Source organism: Polyergus mexicanus, unplaced genomic scaffold (assembly GCF_030449975.1).
Source record: "Polyergus mexicanus isolate NDT 795.1 unplaced genomic scaffold, iyPolMexi1.0 SCAF_4, whole genome shotgun sequence".
Taxonomy (NCBI): Eukaryota; Metazoa; Arthropoda; class Insecta; order Hymenoptera; family Formicidae; genus Polyergus; species Polyergus mexicanus.
Window position 1 is genome coordinate 6375954 of NW_027223324.1, and position 24972 is coordinate 6400925.

At 34.0% G+C, this 24972-nt stretch overlaps 1 protein-coding gene across 5 annotated transcripts in view; it reads left to right on the forward strand.

Moving 5' to 3' along the window:
* Cic (Putative transcription factor capicua) overlaps window positions 1-24972 on the forward strand; it is a 61828-nt gene that overhangs the window by 22414 nt on the left and 14442 nt on the right. Inside the window, exons 2-7 of one of the 5 annotated variants that reach the window (XM_070294381.1) lie at window positions 2212-2524; window positions 22073-22362; window positions 22913-23311; window positions 23631-24186; window positions 24278-24532; window positions 24811-24922. In XM_070294381.1, coding sequence (XP_070150482.1) covers window positions 22288-22362; window positions 22913-23311; window positions 23631-24186; window positions 24278-24532; window positions 24811-24922 — 1397 coding nt within the window. In that variant the 5' untranslated portion in view covers window positions 2212-2524; window positions 22073-22287. Of the gene's footprint in view, window positions 1-863; window positions 1864-2211; window positions 2525-22072; window positions 22363-22907; window positions 23312-23630; window positions 24187-24277; window positions 24533-24810; window positions 24923-24972 lie in introns of those variants that run through there. The other 4 variants (XM_070294382.1, XM_070294380.1, XM_070294383.1 and 1 more) reach the window with 4 other exon arrangements.

The following is a 24972-nucleotide window of genomic DNA, read 5'->3' on the forward strand; positions in this document are numbered from 1 at the left end:
GGGGGGGATTCATCGATAAAGATGTAGAAAGGGATCTGGGAAAGGGGAGGGAGACATTACGAAAGGATCATTGCAAGCACATTGACGCGGTGGCCTTACAATGTCGGTAATTTGGTGCCTTCGGCTTAATCCTTGTTCGCTTCCTCGTGCAGTGACGTCGTCGTCGCCGTCATCATCATCATCATCATCGCTATCGTCATTGTTATTGTCACGGCCGCGTTGCCCTCCCGGTCGGTAAAGACCCTCCCGGATTGCGTAGCGACCGCGTACTCGGTGACATGATACGCACGTCGGTGCACGCGACGTGCTCCAAGAAAGACGATGATGGAGACTCCACGCTGCCCGACCACCGAGTCTAAAGCCCGTATCAGACTACGGATTGAAGATTAAGATTCGAGATTCAAGATTGAAATTTGACCAATTGGGATAAAGAAATTTTAGTCCCTTTTATTCTGTTTAGTCAAATTCCAATTTTTAATCTTCAACTTTCAATGCGTAGTCTGATATGGGCATAAGAGCGCAGCCAAGTGTAAAGTTGGGAAATACACAAGCGCGTGCATCTGTAGGCGAAAATTTACGCGAATGCAAGAGTGAACTCGGATAGGCTACTGTACTACTACGTCGGCGTGTGCATGCGCGCATGCGCGCGGATGCATTTGTGCATGCGTGCGTGCACGTGCGCGCGCACCGCCTCCTCCCAGTCGCTCGGCCTTGTGTATGCTACTGCTCGTGTGTTGGTGATTCTCTCTCTCTCTCTCTCTCACATACACACACATCACTCCCGGCACGGCGGGGCCTACGCTGGGTAGGAAACGAGCGTGTGTGAAGCAGTTGGTCGCATGTTACGAGCGATCCCTACCTGCCGTAGGAATCTTACTATATCGTCTCTCGTCTATTTATACGACGATCATACGCGACTCTCCTCCTTCCTTTCCTCCCGCACTCCTCTTACGTTTTTCTTCCTCCGTCGTTTCTCTCTCTTTCTTCCTCCTCTTCCTCTCTTTGGCATGCATTAATTCCTTTCCCCACTCCTTCGTCCCTCTGGTATATCGGTTCCTTTCTTTTTCCCCCAACTCTTGTACTCACTTACCTCCCACCTCGGGATATACACACGCACACTTTTGCTTTCTCCTACATCTTCTCCTTCTCTTTCCCGCTTCCCCGCCTTTCCCCTCCTCACGAGAGCGCATCTTTCTTTTCTCCACCTCCACTTTCCGTCTCTTTGCCCCCGTAACGAGTTACATCTATACGTTGATCGAGTCCGAGCAGAGTCGTGTCTCGGCGATTCTATTCCCTCTCTCTTACTTTTTGTCTCACGGGACTTTTTGTCTCTCTTCACCGTCGTACTCTTACGTACACGCGGAATGTGCCGCCAGGAATTCTCTCTCACAATGGATTTATCGTGTTAGTGAGAGCGGCTCGAATGTGCGCGTTTCCCGGCGATCTCCCGAGAGAAAGGGAGAAGGTACGGACGGACGAATGGAGAAGCGAGCGAACAATAGTTGGAAGGAACGTGTACGCGCGGGACTTGACTCTGAGAGCGAGAGCGCCCAGCGACCATCGCCAAGTCGAGCTGAGTCGAGTCGAGTCAAGATGGAGCTGCTAAACGCGTCGAGACCGCACGGATCCGACACTACGTTTCTTCTTTAATGCCAACATTTGCTTCGTTCTCGCCGCGTAAAAATCGTCTCTGTGTTCTCACCGGGAATATTATAATTTCTAACCTCGAAAAAAAACAACGTGCGGGGACATTTATGCGCTGTCAATTCGGACGATAAAACTCTTGACGATTCTGTCTTCGGGCTATCTTTACGCCTAATCCCCCGCAGTTTCATCATCAAAAAGTGCCATTGTGTTTCGTTTGTACGTTTCTCTGATATCGGTTTTAAAAGTGTTTTCTCTCTCTCTCTCTCTCTCTTTTATTTATCTCGCAAGTGTCGCGCGTGATTTTCGTGCTCGTAGCTTGATACCGGACTCGTTTGCATTTTTGTCAAAATTGCATTTGTGGGCAATGTATCGATTTCATTTTTTATGCAGGGGTCGATGTATTGTTGGTATCGCGATGATATTATAAATAATCGCGCTTATATATAACGTGCACGCAGCGTTTCTCTCTATTTATCTCTCTCTCTCTCTCTCTCTCTCTCTCTTTCTTTCTCTTCCTTTCTTCGTAACGAGATTACGCCGGTTCTCCATAGTGCATCTTTGCAGGACTGGTACACAGCAGCAGTGTGATGGTTCACTCGAATGCGTCGGCGATTACGCTTTCTTTCTCGCTCTCACGTTGCGGGTGTATATGTGTGTATGTGCACAGTAATGCCTTTGCGCGATGCGATTGATCACGCTGCGGCGAGACCGTCGTCATCGTCTAAATGGAAAGTGCACTCGTGGTGTACGGGATGCAATTGAGCGATGAAATGGTGGTGCTCTTCTCCACGCTGCACGCCACGCCAGCTGTGGGCGGATTTACCAATCTAGGATTGTCAGTTCGCTCTGTCATTTTCAACGTTGCCCCAGACGATGAGTAAGTCTCTTTGACGGGCATTTTATCTTGCCGAAGGTTCAAGTTGTACACATGTTTATTTTAAATTTACGATCAAGACTGTATCGATATAATGATGCGTTGATAATGCATAATTTTATATACAGGATGTCAAAATTAGATCGACAAACTTTAGGTGATTCTAAAGGACAACAAGCTAATTTTGCCTACAAACTCGTGTCGGCAAATGGGCCGTTTCGACAATAGAGAATCAAAAAGACTAACAAGGGCAAAAATCTATGAAAAACAATTTTTTTTTCAAAATTTTATAATGTGGTTAAATAGAGGTGTTTTTATCATAAAACTTTTATATAAAACATTTTTTGATATCTCGAATAAAATTGGCTTGTTTTAGTGTTCTTTATCGCCACCTGAAATTTATTGGTCTATTTCTGGGACACCCTGTATATTATAGAGTAAATTCTCTTTGACAGAGCTTGATATATGTATTGAAATAAAATATTTCTCTATTACACTTTATAATGGTGTCAAGTATTAAAGATACATTATTGCGCGATTCAAGTTATAATCATACAACTTAATAAATTATTTTTGTACAGATACTAATTGCGCAGGATGCATACAAAGATAAAGATTAACTGACGTTTGAAACGGATAATTAAAGGTCTTTATTCATCATTTTTCCAACAGATAATTTCGATCGAATGGAAATTGAAAAATGATTTCTGCGAAAATATCATCATTACATTATATATGCGCCTTCTCGTTCAAGTCGTGCCACTTCGATAGCCGAATACGCAGATATATTTTCGTCCGACGAAAAGTTCAAAGTTGAATCACTTGCGATCGACGATAAGATTATATGACACCGCGCGTGTGTGCATATCTGTAGCTCATCTCTTCCGTAACCCCATTCTCCTCTAGTTCTTCTTCTTCTTCTTCTTCTTCTTCTTCTTCTTCTTCTTCTTCTTCTTCTTCTTTTCATCTCTCTGGCGCCAACTAGCGCGAGATCCGATACATATTGATTCATTAGGTTCATTGATCTGTGTTTGAATAGTAATCGTCAAACATAGTTTCAACTTAAACTTTGACCGGAGGCTTATTTATTACATAAAAATAAGTTAATTGTAATAAAAGGTTTAAATAGAGAGAGTTCGTATGGAAGGAGAATATATAAATATTGGCGATGAAATTGAAATTTTGTGGATGAATAAAAGTTTTTAAAGCAAATAAGCCAAAATGATCAAGTCGGGAGTGATAGATAAGTTGTGTAGAAGGAAATATAATGTGAATATCAACTTATTATATTTGATGTATTTAAACATATTCAAGAGACAAAGCGAACTTGAAAGAATTCCGATTATTAGTTATGCAATTCATTCATTTATTCTGTAATATTATACATAACTCTGTCATATGTATTATGATAAGAGAGAGAATATATAATTTTAAATTTTAATATTAATAGATATATATTTTTGTTTGAATAAAATACATATGTACATATTGTGAAGGTAAATGATGAGAATTTGATATCTATCTGTAAATTTAGTCGCGCGAAAAAGGAGCGATTTACTAAGATTCTGTCACGAAATGAAATAGACGTTTATCATCGTTACGTATTATCGATACGGATTTATGACCAAACTTTTGCTATATCTGCTCCGATTTTTAAACAGTAAACCGATGTTGTGTAATCCGTACGATTCAATCGCAATCTATGATCTAGAGCTGCGAGAGTGTTAACATTAAAATACAGATAGCGTGAGAAGCGTGCCGCTTTTTGATAACGTAATCTTACAATATAGAATCTTTTATAGAATTTAATTTTTAATTAGCATATAATTCTCTTATGTGTTTTAGTTTCGAATTTAACAACAACTAATTCGTTAAATTTGATTTTTATATTAACGAAAAATTTATGCTTTGTGATTTAAAAGGCAAAAAGATATAGCGCATTTTTTTATACTTTTTATCATTCCAAATGTTTTGGATTAGCGAGCGAACAAACGGAAAATAAAACAACGGGCAGGCAAATTGATTCCCAAAATGATTTTACAGGCGCGGATTTGCGCGACGATACCACACGCTTTGTATTGATTGCGTTATCGTATGCCGATATGTCTAAAATATCTCTTTTCTTCGTACATACTTTGACATTGTTTATGTTGGATTGCAATATAATAATCGTGATCCCTTTTTTCTCTCTTTACCACCGTCTACGCATTTCTATGACTGTATTTTATGAAGATTTACACATGTATATGATAATCGTTATCGTATAAACTAAGCGTTATCAACGACTAATAAATGTATAACGAGCCTGTTCTTCCTTCCGGGAGGAGAGGATTTATAGATCTTCTGAATATCTCTTATTCGATTAGCTTTGAAATTATCAACGTACTTGTTTAAGTACTAGCGAAATTAATCGGGAACGTGCAAGATTTGTGGCTGGAATAGCATTCATTGATATTGTATTACGGTAATACATACATTCACTATGTTGGTTAATGCTCATGATCAGTTTGTCATCGCGGTCTTTGTTTCAAACAAAAGCAGTTTAATCTTCTTCGAAATATATAATTTTTCTCAAATCTTCTTCTTTTTTTCTTTTCTTCTTTTTTCTTTTCTTCTTCTCTTCTTCTCCTCTTCTTCTTCTTCTTTTCTTCTTTTTTCTTTTCTTCTTCTCTTCTTCTCCTCTTCTTCTTCTTCTTCTTCTTCTTCTTTTTCAATATGACTATCGCGCAACTCGTGGTTATTAAAATTATAAAATTCAACGTATGTGTTGCCTGTATACATATAATATCTCAATAAGATAATGGAATATCAAAACGTTACATATATATTTATTTTATATAATTGTATAGGATGTTCAATAGTATCGTGAAAAAACGATTAAATGTCATAAACGTTTCGGCAAATGTAACAAAACGGATCCTGCTGCATTTTTTATCATACTTATTCAGCATAAAATTTGCGCTTCGCAATTAAATAATCGTCGAATTCAAAGCCAAAGAAATCGCTAGAGGAATAATTTTTATTTCATTTAAATTTATTCAAAAATTTTAATCTATAATTTTCTTTTGTGCATGAACATTTCTAAAATTAAGAGATTCCTTTTCTTTCATTTATTTACCTTTTATCACAGAAGAATTATCACTCATGGGACATTGCTCTCTTTTTTTTATTCCTTAGACTTGTAAACTTTCATGATTTAGCTTTGCAATTTTCGATGATATTGTAATAAATATCACGTGTATATGTGACATTTAAGGAGGGAAACCAGTGTAATGGCTAAAAAAAACTATTTTTAACGATTTTTTTTTTTCAGGTAAAATTTATTTTCTGTCACGTTATTAATATAACAAAGTACATAATTTAAACTACTTTTTGTAAAATTTTCGTTAAAAAATATTAATATTTATAGCTATAATAGCCAATATTGTGAGCCGCCTTAAAAAAAATGGGGCATGCATAGCGGAGCAACGAAAGCTGTGGAAAAAAAAGACAAGTATTTTCTTAAAATATGAGACAATAGCTTCAGTTTGCCCACCACACGTGCACCCGTTGGTTTAAGGCGGCTATTGGTTATGTAGCTATAAATATTAATATTTTTTAATGAAAATTTCACAAAAAATTTTTTAAATTATGTATTTTGTAATTTTAATAAAGTGATTTGAAAACAAAAAACAGTTATTTACCAGAAAAAAAACCTTAAAAATAACCTTTTTTAGCCGTTACACTGGTTTCCTTTTTTAAAACGAAAAAATCAGAGTTTTTTAAAAATGGGGTAAGTAAAAAACGGTCTTTTTGGATAAAAAATTGTTTTTTTGATAATTTTAAAGATAGTACCAGTTTTCTTCGAATAAAAGATGGTATAGGAATTGAATTATTTTGTTTATTGAGTCAGTAATCAATTTCAATGGACTTCGTATTTGTTTCATTAGTTGAGTTCGAATATCTTAAAACAGGTTAATTGTGATTTTTATAATTCAATGGTATTTTTTGATATTCTTTATTTTTAAAGTTTCATAAAATTAGAAGAAAACTCTCTCAAGCATAATTAAACTGTTGTTATCTTTGTCATTTTATGGACCAGAAGTGAGAATAACACAAAACCATGGAATCTGATACCTAATTTTAGTAAATTTGATGCTCATTTTTCAAAGTCGTGTATCAAAGGTTAATAAATAAGCATCAAAATTAGATTTTTGCTATAAATTTTTGAAAATGGATATTCTGAGTAATTAATAGGGTAAAAAACCCATTTTGCAGAGTGAAAACTAGTTTTTTACCGAAAGTTGTTGTTTTTTTATTATCCTTTTAATCTCTAGTAACATTGCATCATGACACCCTCTCTCCCTCCCTCCCTTCCTTTCTTCCTTTCTTCCTTTCTTCTCTCTACCTTTCTCTTTTCATTCTGTTTTCTTGCGATCGGTATGCACGTACACGGCATACAGGTGCATATAACACGCGTTCGCACTCATTGGCCTTAGTGTTGCGTCTGTGCACAGTTGTGTACGTGTTGCAGCACACGTGGATTCAGCGTGTCACGCATAAATCCGCGTTATCGACAAGGAAAATGCATATAACTCTTCCTCTTCTCCCTTGAGCAATTCACAGATTGAATGAAACAAATTTTAACAAATCAAATTTATTAATTGTTCTAATTTAATGCAATAATGCTCTATAAAATATAATACTACTAGATGTATGGAAAGACGAAAGAATATAGTTGGTTTGTATTGTTTTAATCGGCTCGTTTAATTTGATTTAACTTTATATTAATTGATTAGCAATTCTTTGTAATTATGTACGTAATATTTTATGATATATGAGAAATACGCGCGCAAATAATAGAGAATTGATTAAACAGTTGGCAACGAACAGTTTTAAACAAACCAACATGACGATATGGAAACGTTTCATTGTTATTTAAAATTTATTTAATATTATTTCATATACACTGTAAAAAATTGCCTAAGAATTCAGACAGCGTGCCTGCAAGAATAACCTCCAGACACTTTGTCTGGAGTTTTTCTTACAGTGTATATATTTAACATCTTTTTCATATGTTGTAAATATTTGTTATGTATTTTTAGACAATAGGGAGAAATATTTTTTGCAAATTTGAGTTGCGTCTCAAAGCAATGCGAACGTTACTCTTCGGTGCATGCACGGTTGTTGCGCTAGCGTGTGAACCTTTATTTCTTCATAGAGCATTATTATCCCGGCCGTTAAACCACGTGCATTCAATATGTTTCGCTATTTTGTAATCCGTTACACGCAAACTTTCGCTCGTGTGCTTGCAATGCTCATCTATATGCAACTGCGCTTTATATCTCGCAAGAATTAGGATAACGCTGTGTTTATCTGTTCTTAGAAACGATCTGGCGAATCAAAGTTTTTTCACCTTTTTTTTTTTTTTTAAATCTGTTATCTCATTTTTAATAAAAACTCTGGCTATTGAGATAATTACAAATATAAACAAATATTTTTTTACATTGTAAAGATACGTTTATTAGAAAAAACATCATAATCTTTTATTGCAATTTTTTTTCAAAAGTACAGGGAAATACTCGACGTTAAAATTATTTCTAAAATTTAACTTGTCGCGTTGTGTGTACAAGTAACGATTGATTCTACTTGTCGCGAAGGGTACTTTACTCTTGAGACGGATAGAAGTCGGGGGTAGTTTTCGAAGGAACGGCGGGGGTACAAAATTTGAAACTTCACATTTTGGCGGTACAAATTATGCCGCGTCCAGTGTATAAGTAGCGATTGATTCTGCTGATTGGAAAGAGTACTTTACTCTTGAGCTTAATAGGGCTAAATTCAATTGGAGGTTGTTTTAAGCATAAGGGCTAGATATATTGAGTTTATTTGGGTGGTACAAATTAGTACAAATTCAACCCTTTCAATTTCTAGTCTTATTTTTATTTTTTCGTTTTGTTTTAGTTTGGTCGTGCTAGCTTAATTTGATGGTAGCAACGCCACGGTTTTTTTGAAAATGGCACGAGGTACAAAATTATTATTATTGGTGCAAATTAGTACAAAATGGGTACTAAATAATGTGATAGGTCCAGTTTGATTCTGCTGATTTGGTTCTGCTAGCTTAATAGAGGTTTCAAATACAATTTCTTTCAAGAATCATATCAATGTACGTTTTATCGGACACACCCGGTATACTACGCGAGAAATACACATCAGCCGTAACACGCAACACACAACTCGACACGCTTGGTCAACGTTTCTCTCTCTCTCTCTCTCTCTCTCTCTCTCTCTCTCTCTCTCTCTCTCTCTCTCTCTCTCTCTCTCTCTCTCTCTCTTTCTCTTTCTCGCTTAATTACAAAATATGACGTCATGACGGTGTATAAGAGCGTGTACTACTGCTGGGCGTCGGTCAATCTGTTTATGGAAGAGACTTGCGTGCAACTCTCGATTGCGATTTGTGTGCTGTGAAGCGGCCCTTAACAGCCTCCGCGTTTACGTCTAACAGCGTGTGTATGCGCGCGCACGCGCATATACTCGTCACAGTAAGACGAGAAAGAGAGAGAGCCGAGTGAATAATTTGCGGCCACCTCGCGTGTAGCCGCGGCTCGAATGCACTCTCCCCTTCCGAGTAATGACTATTGTCGGGAGATGATCGTTTCCATTTTCAACCATTCGGTTTCCATCGAAAGATCGGTGATGATTGGTTGCACGTATGATCTATATAATTCAGGATATCTGTTCCTTGGAAAAACCTAGAAAACCTGAAATTCTTAGGGATTTTGTTTTTACTTTGAAAAATCAGGGAATTCGCATCATTTTATTCTTATATTGCAAGCATCGGTAATCTGGCTAATGATGTGAATTATATGTTGAAATAAATATATTATAAATATATATCTTTCTCTCTTTGATTATATGTTCATTGCCATAGTAAAAAATACTAAATATACAATACTGAGTAAATATTTTATTATATTAGGTGTACAACTTTGCTTCCGCCGTTTTCCTATAGATGGCTTTAGCGGTAAGTAGTGGTCGAAATAAATAGATCATAGACGTCATGCAATAAACTTGGGCATCTGTCAACATAACCCCATAGAAACATTAGTCGATTTGTGTCTGCATCATAAAGTTATTCTCGATTGAAAATGTCAGTTTACGAGCCAAATTCTCGTCATTTGCGGGAGGTTTTAATTTTCTGCTTCAATATGAAGAAATCTGCGGCTCAGGCTCATCGAATGCTCTCAAATACTTATGGTGAAGCCGCTATTAGTGAAAGAACGTGTCGTGAGTGGTTTCAACGCTTCAAGAACGGTGATTTTCACATTGAAGACCGGCATAGCGGTGGAAGAGAGAAGGTTTTCGAAGATGCAGAATTGGAGGCATTACTTAATGAAGACTCGAGTCAAAGTCAAAAAGAATTGGCACGATCATTGGGAGTGACTCAACAAGCAATAACCAGTTTTTTACAATAAAGCCTCGAATTTCGGAAAAAAAACGGCGGAAGCAAAGTTGTACACCTAATAATTCTTACGATTAATGATAGAAAATGAAAATATTATGCAAATGAAAAATGCTTATCTTACAAATGTCATTCACTTCTTTTCAATGCATTTTTTAATTTAATATTTAAAATTTAAATGATTTATTTTTCCTTTGTCTGATCGAAAAGCATTAGAAAACGCACATAAAAAAAAAAAAAAAATTATTTAAAAAAGTTTTATTTAAAAGCTTTCTAATTTTACCTGGAATTTTGAATAAATTACCTGAAAAATCAGGAAATTTTTTTACAAGCTTTGGATAGACAACTTTGATAATTACAAATATCGAATCATCATTGAATCGCAATTAAATTTTGTTACAAGATATGAAATTAATCGTTTGCCATCTCGTATATAGAATAAATAGAATAGTTAATGGTTGATTGATGTAAAAGTCATTATTGTCATTTCTGTAGTTTACAAAAAAGCAATCTTAATCGTACGTACTTTTATATGCGTAAAATACTTTTTTTTTTCATATTCTACTTACAGCAATTTTTAGCCATTTAAAGTAAACTCACTCATTTAAAAAACGATATGATACAATAATCGCTGAATTTTAAAATAAAAATTTATATCAAAATAATTATATACAATATTTTATAGAGTAATTTCTTTAAATATATAGTTTTTAATAATAATTGAATATTTATTACATTCCGACATGCAAAGATTACGCAATGTCGCGTACAGTAAATGAGTGCATACGTAGAGTATACATGTATAACATGCAATATCATGCGTATACGTGACGATGGAACGTTAAAGGGCAATGTCACGCTATAATGAACTTGGAAATTCATCGATGCTTCGCTTAAATCGCTATAAATGTCACTTGATGCGCCTCTAACATCATTTTTTCTATCGTGACGCTCTACTGAAGTATCCTTATTCTGCACGGAGAAAGCACTTAAGATACATAGAGAAAAGTGTTTAGTATTTATAACTATAACATTTTGCATAATAAAATTAATAATTATATTTGAGATTTTCGTTTTTATATAGCTATTATTGCTATAATGTTAGAATATACTTGTAATAATCACTTTATATGCATATAGTTGTGTGCCAACCATGTAAAAATTATACTATAAATATAAATTATAATAATTTTAAATATTAATGTATGTAGTAAAATATTAAATAATGCGTGATAAATAAAATAAACTTTTTTTGATATATTTCGAATAAATAGACTGTATATGTATTAGTGTAGATTGTAGATTGTATTAATTTGTCGTTTAATGCATTTTATATTTTTAATAAATTGATTTTCTACATTTTGTTCTCTTGCAAATTATAAATTTTTATTCAGACGTGTAAAATCGACTTTGTACTTATTAAAAATTATAATCTCTTCTTACTCACTTCCTTTCTCACTTGCAAATTTCACAATTTACTTTGAGAATTAAATTATGTTTTTAGTTGAATAACTTGCTAATTCAACTTTAGACTAAATATTTATTAAGAAGACTATAACTGATGCTTATATATTTCGAACGTAAACTATTTGGATGTCAGGATTGTGTGATCTTTTATGTTTCTTTTAACTAAAAGTGGTTGAAGATAAAGTCAAGAGAAATCTTACCAATAATTGTATGCGAAGCAGCGTTCACGCGAATGGTGTCTGCAACTTTTTAACGAGTCGTACATTCTAGCGATATCATTATCTGGGGTATACGCCGGAAGTCGCACCGTATCTAGGCGCGACTTGTTCACGCATGCTGTAACGCCGTGGATTATACAAAAAACTTACTAGGTTTTGTGAGGAACACACACACACACACACACACACACACATATATATATATTTCAGGGGGTTCATTCCCTGAATAAGCATGGAAAACCCGGAATTCTCAGGGGATTTTTTTATTCCTGAAGAACTCGGGGAATTCTTAGGGAATTTCATCGGGATTCAGGGAATTTTTGAAAAAAAAAATTTTGTTTTTAATAATTTTGCTCTTATACTGTAAGCAGTTTGCAATCCGCCAATAAGCCAAGTTGTGAATTATGTGTTTAAAATATATTATAAATATATTTCTATCTGTGTTTACATATTTAATGTCTTAACAAAATATTGAATATACAGCATATGTTCTTTATTTTAATTTTTAGTGATAAAAAAATGAAAACGTTATGCAAGTTAAAAATTTTTAACTTAACGAAAGCTATTTCGCTTTTTTCAGTACATTTATAAATTTAGCACTTGAAACTTAAGTAGCTTTGTATTTTTATATGAGTAAATAACATTAAGAAACGCGTACAAAATAAAAAAAATTTATTTTAGGAAAATGCACCAGAATCTTTAAAATATTCTCTTTACCTGGAATTTTGAACAAAAAAATACTTGAAAAATCAGGGAGTATTCAGAGAATTCAAGGATTTTTTACAATATTTGAATAGACACCCTGTATTTTCAGTACATAGTGAACGCGATATTTTGTATTGTGCATTTATTTATCGCTAAGTATATTATTTGATTCGTTATCGTTTTCGTGTACTTGAGTAGTGTTGAAATGAATATATAAATAGCTATTTTTAAGAATCATTTTTTTTAAGTATACACGCATTAAAGTTATAAAAATGTAGTCGATCACAATTTACATTTGTATATGTATAATAATTTTGCTTTTGTCATATATAAGAATTCTTAATATTATAATATTATAATATAATTATAAATTAATATTATTATAAATATTTTACACTGTACAGGGTATCCCCAATTTAAATGGCAAAACTTCAGGAGCGTGTAGGGGACCGAAAAGCTAAGACAGAAAGTTCTTTAGAGGTTTGCTCGTTTTTGCTCCATTTTGGAGAAAATCACAAAAAAAGAAACAAAACAAGTTTCCGTTTTTTTACTTATTTATTTACATTTTATTTATGTTATCATCTATTTAATGTAGACATTATTCAAAATGTTGCCCTCTTGCAGCAATGCAAGCATTACATCTAGCACTGATCTCATTAATTGCAGCTAGACATTGTTCTAGTGATATTTGGTACACTACATCTATGATTCGGTCTCTTAATTGCTCTCTTGAATTGATTGGCACCGTAAAGGATAACATCAAGTGTTTACATATGTAAGGAACCTTGAAGCAGAAAGTTTATTCGGTGCCAATCGACTCAAGAGAGCAACTGACCATGAGAGATTCAATTTTTGCGATTTTCTCTAAAATGGAGTAAAAACGAGTAAATCTCTAAAAGACTTTTTGTCTTAGTTTTTCGATCCCCTACACACTCTTGAAGTTTTGCCATTTAAATTGGGAACACCCTGTATAAAACGGATTTTTATGGATGGTTAAAAATGCATTTGTTATGGATAGACAATATCTACAACATTGTAGATGAAGCATGGGGCAAACGTATTTTGAACGAACTCTAAAACATACTTTACGCTCAATTGTATTTTTGCCATAAATTTGTCAATACACGAAATTTAATAAAACTTGATTATGGACGGCATGATTTTCTTATGACATAGTGGGGTTGCAGGATGTATCGAAACGATAAACCGGTAATATCCGAATGGTAAGAAGCACAATTGTGTTACAGTCGCAAAGAAAACTCACCCTTTTACTTGCCGCGAGTAGTAATATTAACACTACCAACGTTGACAAGTACCTGATTTATAACCGAAGAGCGTCAAACGCTTGAATCTCTTTTCAGTCAGACTCACAATCCGTTATTATGGGATGTCGCTTGACCGGACAGATTATTTACACAATGTAACGAATGTCTATTCTATTTTAAGGACAAAAAAATTTTCTGAACACGCAGGTATCGGTTAGGAAGAGAAAGAAGAAAGATTTCCTAGAACTTCATTCGAAATGAACAAGAGAATTGTAGGTGGTATACAGGGGATGGGATTTATTGGCCATTCTCTTCTTGGTATGCCGCATAAATTCTAGCGGTGTTTTGTATTTTTATTCTTTTCATCTCGAATTTCTAAAAGCAAACTCAGAATGAAAGAAATAATGTATACTTTTATCGATTAGTACTTGTAAGTAATAACCTATAACCTTGATCTATATATCTGGATTGCCGATCGCCTTTGTTCTTAGGATTCAAAAACGTCCCCAAATGGATACCGCCATCTTACCCGGCAATTTGTCTCCGAGCTTGGGAAATTCAAATGAGTTTCACTAAAACCGCGGTCTATGTAAGACTGTAACTGAAATTTACGTAACAGTTTTGCTGTTATTAATTTAAAAAAATCAGGATTAAATGATGAAACAGATCATAAAATAGACCAAAATATTACAAAATTTCATGTTTGGTAAGACAATAATTCTTCATTCATTCAATAAAGGTTCCTATCATACGTTTTAATTGCGATAATACAATCAACTTGTCATGATTCGAGGAATTTTGGATTATTTTTTAATATTTACAATTTCTTAATCATTTTTTGTGGGTCTTATAAATAAAATATTTGCAAATATAGAGAATGTTATCATAGTTGGACCTTCCTTTTCGTGTGCAGCTGTTACAAAGTTAAAAAGAAAGTTAAAAGTTAAAAAACTGTTAAAAAGTTTATTAAGCGGTATCCATGACCTGCACTTATTGGTATCACTTAAGGGCTTGAACAGAATGGCTGACTTGATAATGTCTTATGACTTAAGTCTTTGTCTTGAAGTAACGCACAATACTATCTTGTAGACAGTATTGTGCGTTACTTCAAGACAAAGACACTGTCAAGTCAGCCATTCTGTTCAAGCCCTTAGAGCATCAGCACGCATGCGCGCACCTCGGGCGTGTAAAATAGTATGATATATAGATCAGTGGTAATAACGATTCTTAGTAAATCAGTCGGAACTCTTATTTACGTCCGAATATAATTGTATACACGGCGTTATAAACGCAGTGATGATATTGATTCGTGACTAGCAAAATATGTGTAACGTCTTGCTATTCTTTTCTTCCCTATTTTTGTCGGAATGAAAAGAGTTGGTGCACTTTTTGAAATTTTTATTTTTATTAGAAATATTATGGTGTATTATATGAAGTTCTGCTGGTATATATACAATACAGGTTATCTACTACTTGGAAAAACTGGAATTCTCAGAGATTTCTTTTGTATCTGGAAAAATCAGGGAATTCTCATGAAATTTTATTGGGATTTGCGGAATTTCTTTAAAAAATCTTCTATTTGATAATTTTGCTCTTATATTGTAAATAGTCGGCGAGCTAAATAAATTATGTGTTTAAAATATATCATAAATATATATTTATATGTATATGTTTGTTTATATATTTAATGTTTTAATAAAATATTGAATATGCAGTACATACTCTTTATTGTAATTTTTAGTGATAAAAAAATGAAAATTTTATATGCAAGTGAAAAATTATCTTACGAAAGCTAGTAATTTTTTTCAGTACATTTACAAATGTAGCACTTGAAACAAGACTCTCTGTTTTTCCTTCGTATGAATGAAAAACATTAGAAAATAATAAAATAACTTATATTAGAAAGTTGCACCAGAAAATCTTTAAAATATCTCCTTTACCTGGAATTTTGAATAAAAATATCTGGAAGATCAGGGAATTTTCGGGGAATTTTTTTACAAGGTTTCAGTAAACTCTGAATAATTAACAAAACTATTAGAAAAAATTATTTAAGATTAGCAGAAAGTATGTTTCAAATAAGTTATATTATGAGTGCTTGCTCAATCGTATTGCTTTCATCAGCTTTGATACTTTCTGTAGATGAATACTGAATAGTAACACACATTGTAGTCATTATTTTTTTATCATCTTTCTCTATTATATATTTAACATATGCTTAAAATTTTAAACTAAATTTGCTATATTTATTATGAGTAAAATTAATAGCGAATTATGAAAAATATGACTACATTCATAAATACATAAAATATGATGCATACATCAATTATAACTGTTGCTTATATATATTAGGTGTACAACTTTGCTTCCGCCGTTTTTTTCCGAAATTCGAGGTTTTATTGTAAAAAACTGGTTATTGCTTGTTGAGTCACTCCCAATGATCATGCCAATTCTTTTTGACTTTGACTCGAGTCTTCATTAAGTAATGCCTCCAATTCTGCATCTTCGAAAACCTTCTCTCTTCCACCGCTATGCCGGTCTTCGACGTGAAAATCACCGTTCTTGAAGCGTTGAAACCACTCACGACACGTTCTTTCACTAATAGCGGCTTCATCATAAGTATTTGAGAGCATTCGATGAGCCTCAGCAGCAGATTTCTTCATATTGAAGCAGAAAATTAAAACCTCCCGCAAATGATGAGAATTTGGCTCGTAAACTGACATTTTCAATCGAGAATAACTTTATGATGCAGACACAAATCGACTAATGTTTCTATAGGGTTATGTTGACAGATGCTCAAGTTTATTGCATGACGTCTATGATCTATTTATTTCGACCACTATTTACCGCTAAAGCCATCTATAGGAAAACGGCGGAAGCAAAGTTGTACATCTAATATCATAGAATATAAAATTTAAAATAAATCTTGATCATTGACGAATATTGTAAAATATAAAATTAATAAGATGTAAAATATAAAGTTTATGTACGTACGTGTGCGCATGCATATATGTGGCAATTTTGATGCAACGGAATACAAAGATTGAGGTTAAGGTGAACGATTGTCGTTTGAAATGAATATCTAATCGATATTCTGCGACGATCGGTTTCTTATCCTTATTCTTATCGCCCAGATTTTTAAAAACAAATCCGTTATCTTTCACCATTTTCGTCGATTTCGAAACTTTGGCGTGCATTGCATGTGTGGAATGATATGTGGCTCTGTGTAGGAACGACCGACTCATAGTCCGCAAGTTTCGGAATCGTATCCCGAATGCCTTTTAAAAGATTAATGGGTCTTTTCTACACGGGTAGGAATAGAAAGATTAAGAATTAGTGCGACAGTTTGAAAGTTTCGTAAAAGAAAATGGAGAGACATAGGAGAGAATAGGTGGCACGTACACATAGGAAGAAGCGAGCGGATCTTTTGGATATACAGGATATCCCGAAATTGTCAAAATTTTGGGAAAGTGTGAGGGATCGATGAACTTAAAAAAAAAAAAAAAAAAAAAAAAGATTTACTCGTTTTTATTTCGTTTTAACAACTTTTATCTTATGGTACTTTTCGATAAACATAATAAATTTAGTGTTGTTTTAAGTTTTTTTGATGAATTTTTTTTTTTGCGATTTTCTTTAAAACACATCAAAAACGAGTAAATCTCTAAAGAACTTTTTTTCTTAGTTTGTCGATTCCTCACACGCTCCCAAAGTTTTGACATTTAATTTTGGGACACTCTGTATATTATAGATAAGTGAAACGAATCATGAATCACACACATATACAAATTTTAAATAGTAAACAGCATATTTTGCGCGTGTGATGCATTCCTTCTTATAATCTCTGTACCTACCGGACGCGCGCGCGCGCGCGCGCACACACACACACACACACACACAAAGAGAGGGGGAGGGGGGGGGATAAAAGTTTGTTCTCTTCGGAGAGACTAGAAATGCATAAAAAGGTGTTAGTTTTTGTGTCATAAAATGCATTTCAATCTAATCTGTTTTGTCGATTCTTAGTCATACAATCTATTTTTTTCTAATTGTGCCAGCATAATTGGAAAGATAACGTACCTTTTTTATAACATAAAAATATATATTTTATAAAAAGTATTATACATACAAAGTCATTATTTATTCTTTTTGTTATAATTATTTCGTCATCGATTTAAAATCAATCCAACAAAAATTTCAAAATATTTATAACTCTCGATCTTTGACTATGTAAGTATAGACTGCTAGCGGCCTGCATAAACTATAGCAAGACTGCGAGCCAATATGTTCCGAAATCTCAGTACCCAAAAACGCGCGAAATTCAAATAGTCATTAATATATCCATAAACGTGTTGTATCATATGTTTATGTTTAAGTCTTCATATTTTTATATAGGTTATAAATATTAGCAAAATAAATAAATAAATATATATATATATATATATATATATATATTTATTTATTTATTTTTGTATTTATTTATTTAATTTGAAATTAATAGTTTTTGTGAATGTTTTTCTTACAAATGATGAATGTAAATTCAAAATAAATGTTTTACTATAATAATAAAATTAATTTTTCCATAATTTCGCACGTTTTCATATGTTCTTCAAATTGAAGAAAAATACTAGATATATTAAGATTTCTCATTACTTCGTACAATTAAGTGGGTCAAAATATGTTGTTTATGTAAAGTATTGTTTATTCTATTGATATTGAAAATTTTCTTTGCTGTACATATAATTTTATATATGTCTTAGCTAGAAAATTGTAACTTCGAATTGTAATTGCGTTATATCATACGCCCACAATCGACTGACAACTAGCCTACAATTTCTAAACCTGATGGCACAAACTGTACATTATTTAGTTCTTGAGTACTGGTGTCGCTGTAGATTTTGGAAATTTTATCAACGAATTTTATAATGACAAAATTAATCTTTATTGTCCGATCAAGATCGTACGAATCACAAACATGCTGATAATTCTACAAAATCCTGTCATATGTCATCCGCAGTTGTAAGAAAATTTATAAATTCCTTGACTCTTATTTTGCAAATATTTGAATAATTCCCTAGTTATAATAACTGACTAGTCATTTCTAATAGTTGAAAGCGGATGTACTCTTAAGCCGATATTACATTTGTTGTACGACAAACTTTTTAAGCATATTGATTGGCTGCAAAATAGAAACTTTCTCGAATCTCTAGAAATTAGCTTATCAATGCGCTTAAAAAGTTCGTCGTACGACAAATGTAATATCAGCCTTAGACCGATATTACATTTATCGTACGACAAACTTTTTAAATCCCTATCGAGCTGGCCTCCCCACCTTGCAAAAATAAAAAAATAAATAGCGTGCCATTATAAGCTATTTATGAGCTTTCATATCCTGCAAATTAAAAATTTTGAGCTCGTTGCACTGGGCAGAAATTTAACACTTTTGTAGGGGGGCTGAATCGAAATCGACTCAGCCCCCCTACAAAAGTCCCAGACAGCACAAGGATGTCCTTAGGACGTCCAAAGGGCATCCAGGACATACATGTAGGATATCCTCAGGATATCCCATTGTAATCCTCAGATCTCCTCTGGATGTCCTGAGGAAGAGTAAATGATAGCCGTATATTAACCTCTGGAGAATCCAGGGAGATCCTGTGGAACATCCTAAGGATTTTTATAGGATATGTTAGGGATATTTTTCGTATGTTTCAAGGAGCAAATTTTAAAATTTAAATATAAATTAAAATTATGTTTTGTTATTTACTGCCAATATTAAAAATCTAATATTAAAAATAGTTCCCCGTTCTTTAATATTTGAGGCTTTTGTGCTGTACATGATTATTTTAGGTTTGGCTCCCGGGTTTGAGTTCTGTAATATTGTCTAAACAATCCAATATCTGAATTCCCTATGTTGGGATTGCATCAGAAATTGAACTGATAGAAAATAATTACATTTGTAATTTCCTGTCAGTTGCTCTTTGCAAGCTTTATAATTCTCATGACCAAATCTCAAATACGAGTTCGCGTGTCGCATAGCGGTAAACAAACGAACTAGCGGTTGAATACTATTGTTTGTAAAGTTTTTGGAATGTTGCGAACAGTAACATTTCTCATGAAATATTAAATAAATAATAATTTTGGATATATGAAAATGTGCGCATCAAATTCAATTATTAATATTAAACAAAATTAACGTTAACAATTAATTGCACATGTATATGTCCTCTGGAAATCCAAAAGACATCCAATATAATAGACAAGGCAGATATATCCTACAGACATCCAGGGGTTATCCAGTGGACATTTATAGGACATTAATACTTATTATAATACTTAAGATTTCTAAATTATATTAAATAGCCGACACAACTAAAAATAATTATGTATGCATATTAAATTTTTATAAATATTTTCATAATAATATCTTGAAACATCCTACAAATGTCCTGAACCGTCCTGGACATATTCAGGATGATCCTGAGGATGTTTTGTGCTGTCTGGGGTGTTAAATTTCTGCCCAGTGCAACGAGCTCAAAATTTTTAATTTGCATGATATGAAAGCTCATAAATAGCTTATAATGGCACGCTATTTATTTTTTTATTTTTGCAAGGTGGGGAGGCCAGCTTTGATAGGAGTACTTTTTAGCGCATTGATTAGCCAATTTCTAGAGACTCAAGAAAGTTTCTATTTTGCAGCCAATCATAACGCTTAAAAAGTTTGTCGTACGACAAATGTAATATCGGCCTTAGGGTAATATTACATTTGACAAACTTCGTAAGAATACTGATTGGCTGTAAAATAGAAAATTTCTTGAAATTTCTTAGCTAATTTCTAGAAATTAGCTAATCAATCGTTTAAAAAGTTTGTCGTAAATGTAATGTTTGTCGGACAAATGTAATGTCAGCCTTAAGTTAGTTGTCTTGCGACAGTACAATCCAAAATTTTATACTCTGAAACAACGTTAAAACCATAGACGTATCATATACTATGTCTATGGTTAAAACATCCGACTATCTACGGTTACCGATTGAAAACTTTTAGAAATTCTGTACTATTTCTGCCTATTGTCAAGTCAGTGCCCACAACATTCGCGTGCATCGTCTGCCTTTGTTTAACTTTCGGTGACAATAAGGATGAAATGATACTGCGAGGTATTTCTAAAACTAAACGATCAATAATTTCAGTTTTTTTTTAAATAGAATTCCTAAAGTATCCTTTCTACTTTGTATTAGTTTTTCATCACTTTCTTGTTATTCTTTCTAATTATTAAAATTCAAACTATGAGATTTTGCGTATGCGACACATATAAAAAGTGCAAATTTTGACAGCGATTATCTCGCGTTTGGGATGGTCAATTGCTTTTACAAACGTGTGTGTAAATATCACATTTATTAACGTATAGTTAAATTTTTAAATTTTTCTCATTGCGATTTGCGAGACAACTATCTTAACTGCAGTTACGCGTGATTTTCAATCAGCGATCGCGGGACTGACCTTCGTCTCACTTCGTCTCGAGTCTTTCTTTATTTCTTCGTTTTTCTCATGGCTCCGTCACCTTTCTTATCGCGCTTCAAGCGTTCTCTTCTCTTATCTACGATTTGTAATGGTTCCATGTAAAATTCTTACAACCTGTTTCTGCTCGATAATTTTATTTACACGATCTGTTATACTATTTTAATGCAGTAAATCATTTATTCGTTTTGTAGTAAAATAACTTGTGCAATAGTTTTTTTTTAAATTTAATTTATTTAATTTTAATTCACGAGCTTGCTTAATCATTTTGCTCGGGTCATTTTTTTTCCATGTTCTTTATCATATCATTTCTTAATTTATTGATATTATTTACTATTTTTTTTCATGTGTACTTTTTTTTTAATTTAAATAATATCGCAAAAGAATGCGTAAAAATGTTAAAAAAAAATATGAGCAGTAAACGAATCGCTATTAATTACGGTCAAACGTTCCCGAGAAATGTCGAGAAACGAAAGATCGAGGTGAATGTCGAACTATGATTGGCCGATTTATATTTATATATATATTTACTACTTACAACTTAAGATTTTTTTATATATTTTTTAACCGAATTGATTGCAATGATTATGTGATAGGCGTGATTATATACATTAAAAAAAATAATTACTATAGTAAATAGCTGTTAAATTTACTTGCAAAACCTCATCTTTTTTTAAACGTGTTACAAGACTTACGAAATTCTATGCATTTTATATTGTTATCTCTTTAAGGTCGATTTCTTTTCTTCATTTTCTCTCTTTTCTCTCTGCATTCACTGAAACAAACTTACTGACCTGGCTTGATATACAAAAGCCGCTATAGCAAATATTCCCCATAAATTGAAGTTTGCTTGAAAAAAGAAAGGACCGAGATGTAGTGAAAGGAGAGAGAGAATAAGCAGAGGGTTGCGTCCACGATCGAGCTAAAGCCAGCTGAAACCTTTCTTTCTTTCAGGATATTCAGTGAAGATGCGAAACAATTAAAGAGGAGACGACGACGACGACGAGTGTTTGCCTAAAAAGAGAATTTTCGGAAGAGGATGCTCGGCAGTTGGGACTGGAAAGAAGAATTGGAGTTGGGAGTGGGTACGACAGCCACGTTGCAAGAGAAACAGAGAAGAGAGAGCCCAGACTCGACGCATCCTGTTCCTGACAGCCGGGTGCTGAGGTATGCACCCAGCCGGTGTCACCACCCTCCCATCTCGCCACATTTCAGCACGCAGCCTCCTCTCGACTGTACGGACTGTGAGTCTCTTTTCTACCATCTCTCTCTCTCTTTCTTTTTTTTTTGTTTCTCAAATTCTGTTCAATTATATCACTTGCTCCGAAAATAAATCTATCTCTATCTCCAATAAATTATCTATTACTATTATTTATCTATTATTTGATAAAGGTCTATGCCCAGTTTGGAACTCGAATGAACGATCATGAGTTATAATATTAATTGATAAGGGGGTATTTACGAAATACGAAACAACAAAAGGTTTTAATTGCCTAATTAAAGTCTAGCAAACGTACCATATATATGTATGTACATTGCCATAATAACGAACTTTGAACAGCTTTAGTACTTAGAGGATTTATTTTACAAGATTGTGCCCATGGAACTTTTTAATCCTCTTTTAATGGTCTACAATTTTAGCCATGTCTTAATGCTGCTGTTCATCACGTCCCCAACTTCAATAGAAAACTAGACATAGTCTTTTTATTTCTTCCTTTTCTTGTTTAGTGGTGAGAGCTTTCTTTTTCAACAATAAATAATATTAATAATAACACACATTAATATTTAGAGCAGCGTGAGGTGGCCAAAATGCTGACTGCTCACCCTGAGATGCACGAGAAACGGGACAGCCTCGGTGGCGGACAATATGGAGCAGGCGGGGGTGGTGGCGGCGCTTCGATTGAAGAGAAATCTATCCCGGAACAACCACCCCCGCCTCCTGTACTGCCGCAACGAGACCTGTCGGACCCAACTATCAGCGCTAAAAAGCTTCCGAAGAAACGAAAGTTCGATCCATCCGAACTCGAGGAGATGGACAAGACCAGCAATGTCATCAGCAACATTACCAGCAACATAATTAACATACGCGCGCCGACAATGCCGCTTGGCAGCCAGCCGGCTGCTTTAGGCCAACAATCGAGCTTACCAACTATTATCAACCGACAGTCACCACATGAGCCCGATTGTTATCAGGTATATCGATAAAATACATGTTTCCTGTTGAAATTTTGATGTCTCTGTAGACAAAAATACTAATCTTGCGAATATTATTTAAACATGAAAAAAATTATAAATATTATTTGGAAATTAATAAAAAAAGCAAATGTATATACACAGCAAATTAAAAAAGATTTTAAGATCTTTACAAAAATTCCTTTATGAAATAAATATACGTATAATTTATTTCTAAATAATAAATACGTGATATATTTACTTACTTGATATAATACATATTGAATTACTTTTTAGTCAGAGAAGTGTATGTGATTTTGCTGTAATGTTGTGTTTATAGGTATCCTCAGCTCATTCAGTAGTAGTGTTACCTCCTCAAAGCATAGCGGTAGATTACTCTCTTCGTGAAGAACCTTTACGGTCTCGTCCTCGACTTGCTATTGATCTCAGTGAGTGGCGCGACCATAGAGTGTTAGCTTTAAGGGATTCATATTATTATCCGGGTGTTATACGTAATGTTATTCACGGTGAGATTTTCATCGAGTTCGACGGCGAGAGGAAATTGGTGCGTTACAGTGACGTTCTGGGCGGGAGACGATATGACGTGATAGGCGATGCAAGCCCATCTTTAGGACAGGTGACTTTGGAAACAAAGGTTTGCATCAGATGTCCGATCGCGAACAATCACGTGGACGTGACCAAAGTGTTTGTAAAAGGGACAGTGTGCAAGATATTAACGAAGCCTAATCGTTTTGTTGTGAAAATATCGCGGGAAGACGATCAGAGTGAAAGCTATGTTGTGAAACGCGCGGACCTACGGCTAGTACAACCTCCATGGGCCGATGAGTTGGAGGAAGGTCTGGAAGATTGTGATCCTTCGAGGGTTGAGACGATTGGTAATAAATCATATTTATGAAAGAGAGACATTAGTATCATATTTTGCGAAAGGTAACTGAAATAATCGTTTATTTTGAAAATTTATCACAGAACATGGATATCGCAATACCACGGAAGCTCCAACAGCAGTGCCAATTTTGCTCCATCATACTTCTCATCACACGTCGCATATGTCAACTCATAACGATACGAGCTATTATAGAACCACCGGTACCAGCCCTCTCATGACTTTAGGCACTTCTGCACATTCTGCCACAGCGTTAAGCAACGGCAGCCGGCCGTACGACGATTTAGAAAGCGAGGATGATTTAGATAGGGAAGACATTACATTTCCCTCGGATGCAGGTTAGATATAGCGTAAAGTTTTTATTTTTATCTAAGATATTATTTAAATTAAAATATAGCAATTGCTTCATATATATTGTATATTACGCATGACGCAAAATCAGATTTATTTTCTATTATAATAAATAGATTATAGATTATAGTATTATTAAAATATTGCTCTATATATTCTTCTCGAGAGAAGCGTTTTTTATATTATGAAGAAAAACCTAAGGCTTTTATCGAGAGAATTTTTACCAAAACAATAGTATAGTAATTCAGATATATTCAACTGACAGATGCAAAATTGTCAGGAAGCAGCAAAAGAAGCAGTATGCAAAGTCGAGGAAGTACCAGTAGCCTAGTTGAACAACGTAGTATAACGCCTCGTTCTCAGGCAGCCACACCCAGGTATTAATCAAATATATCAATTTTCAATCAGATGAAATTATTAATACGTT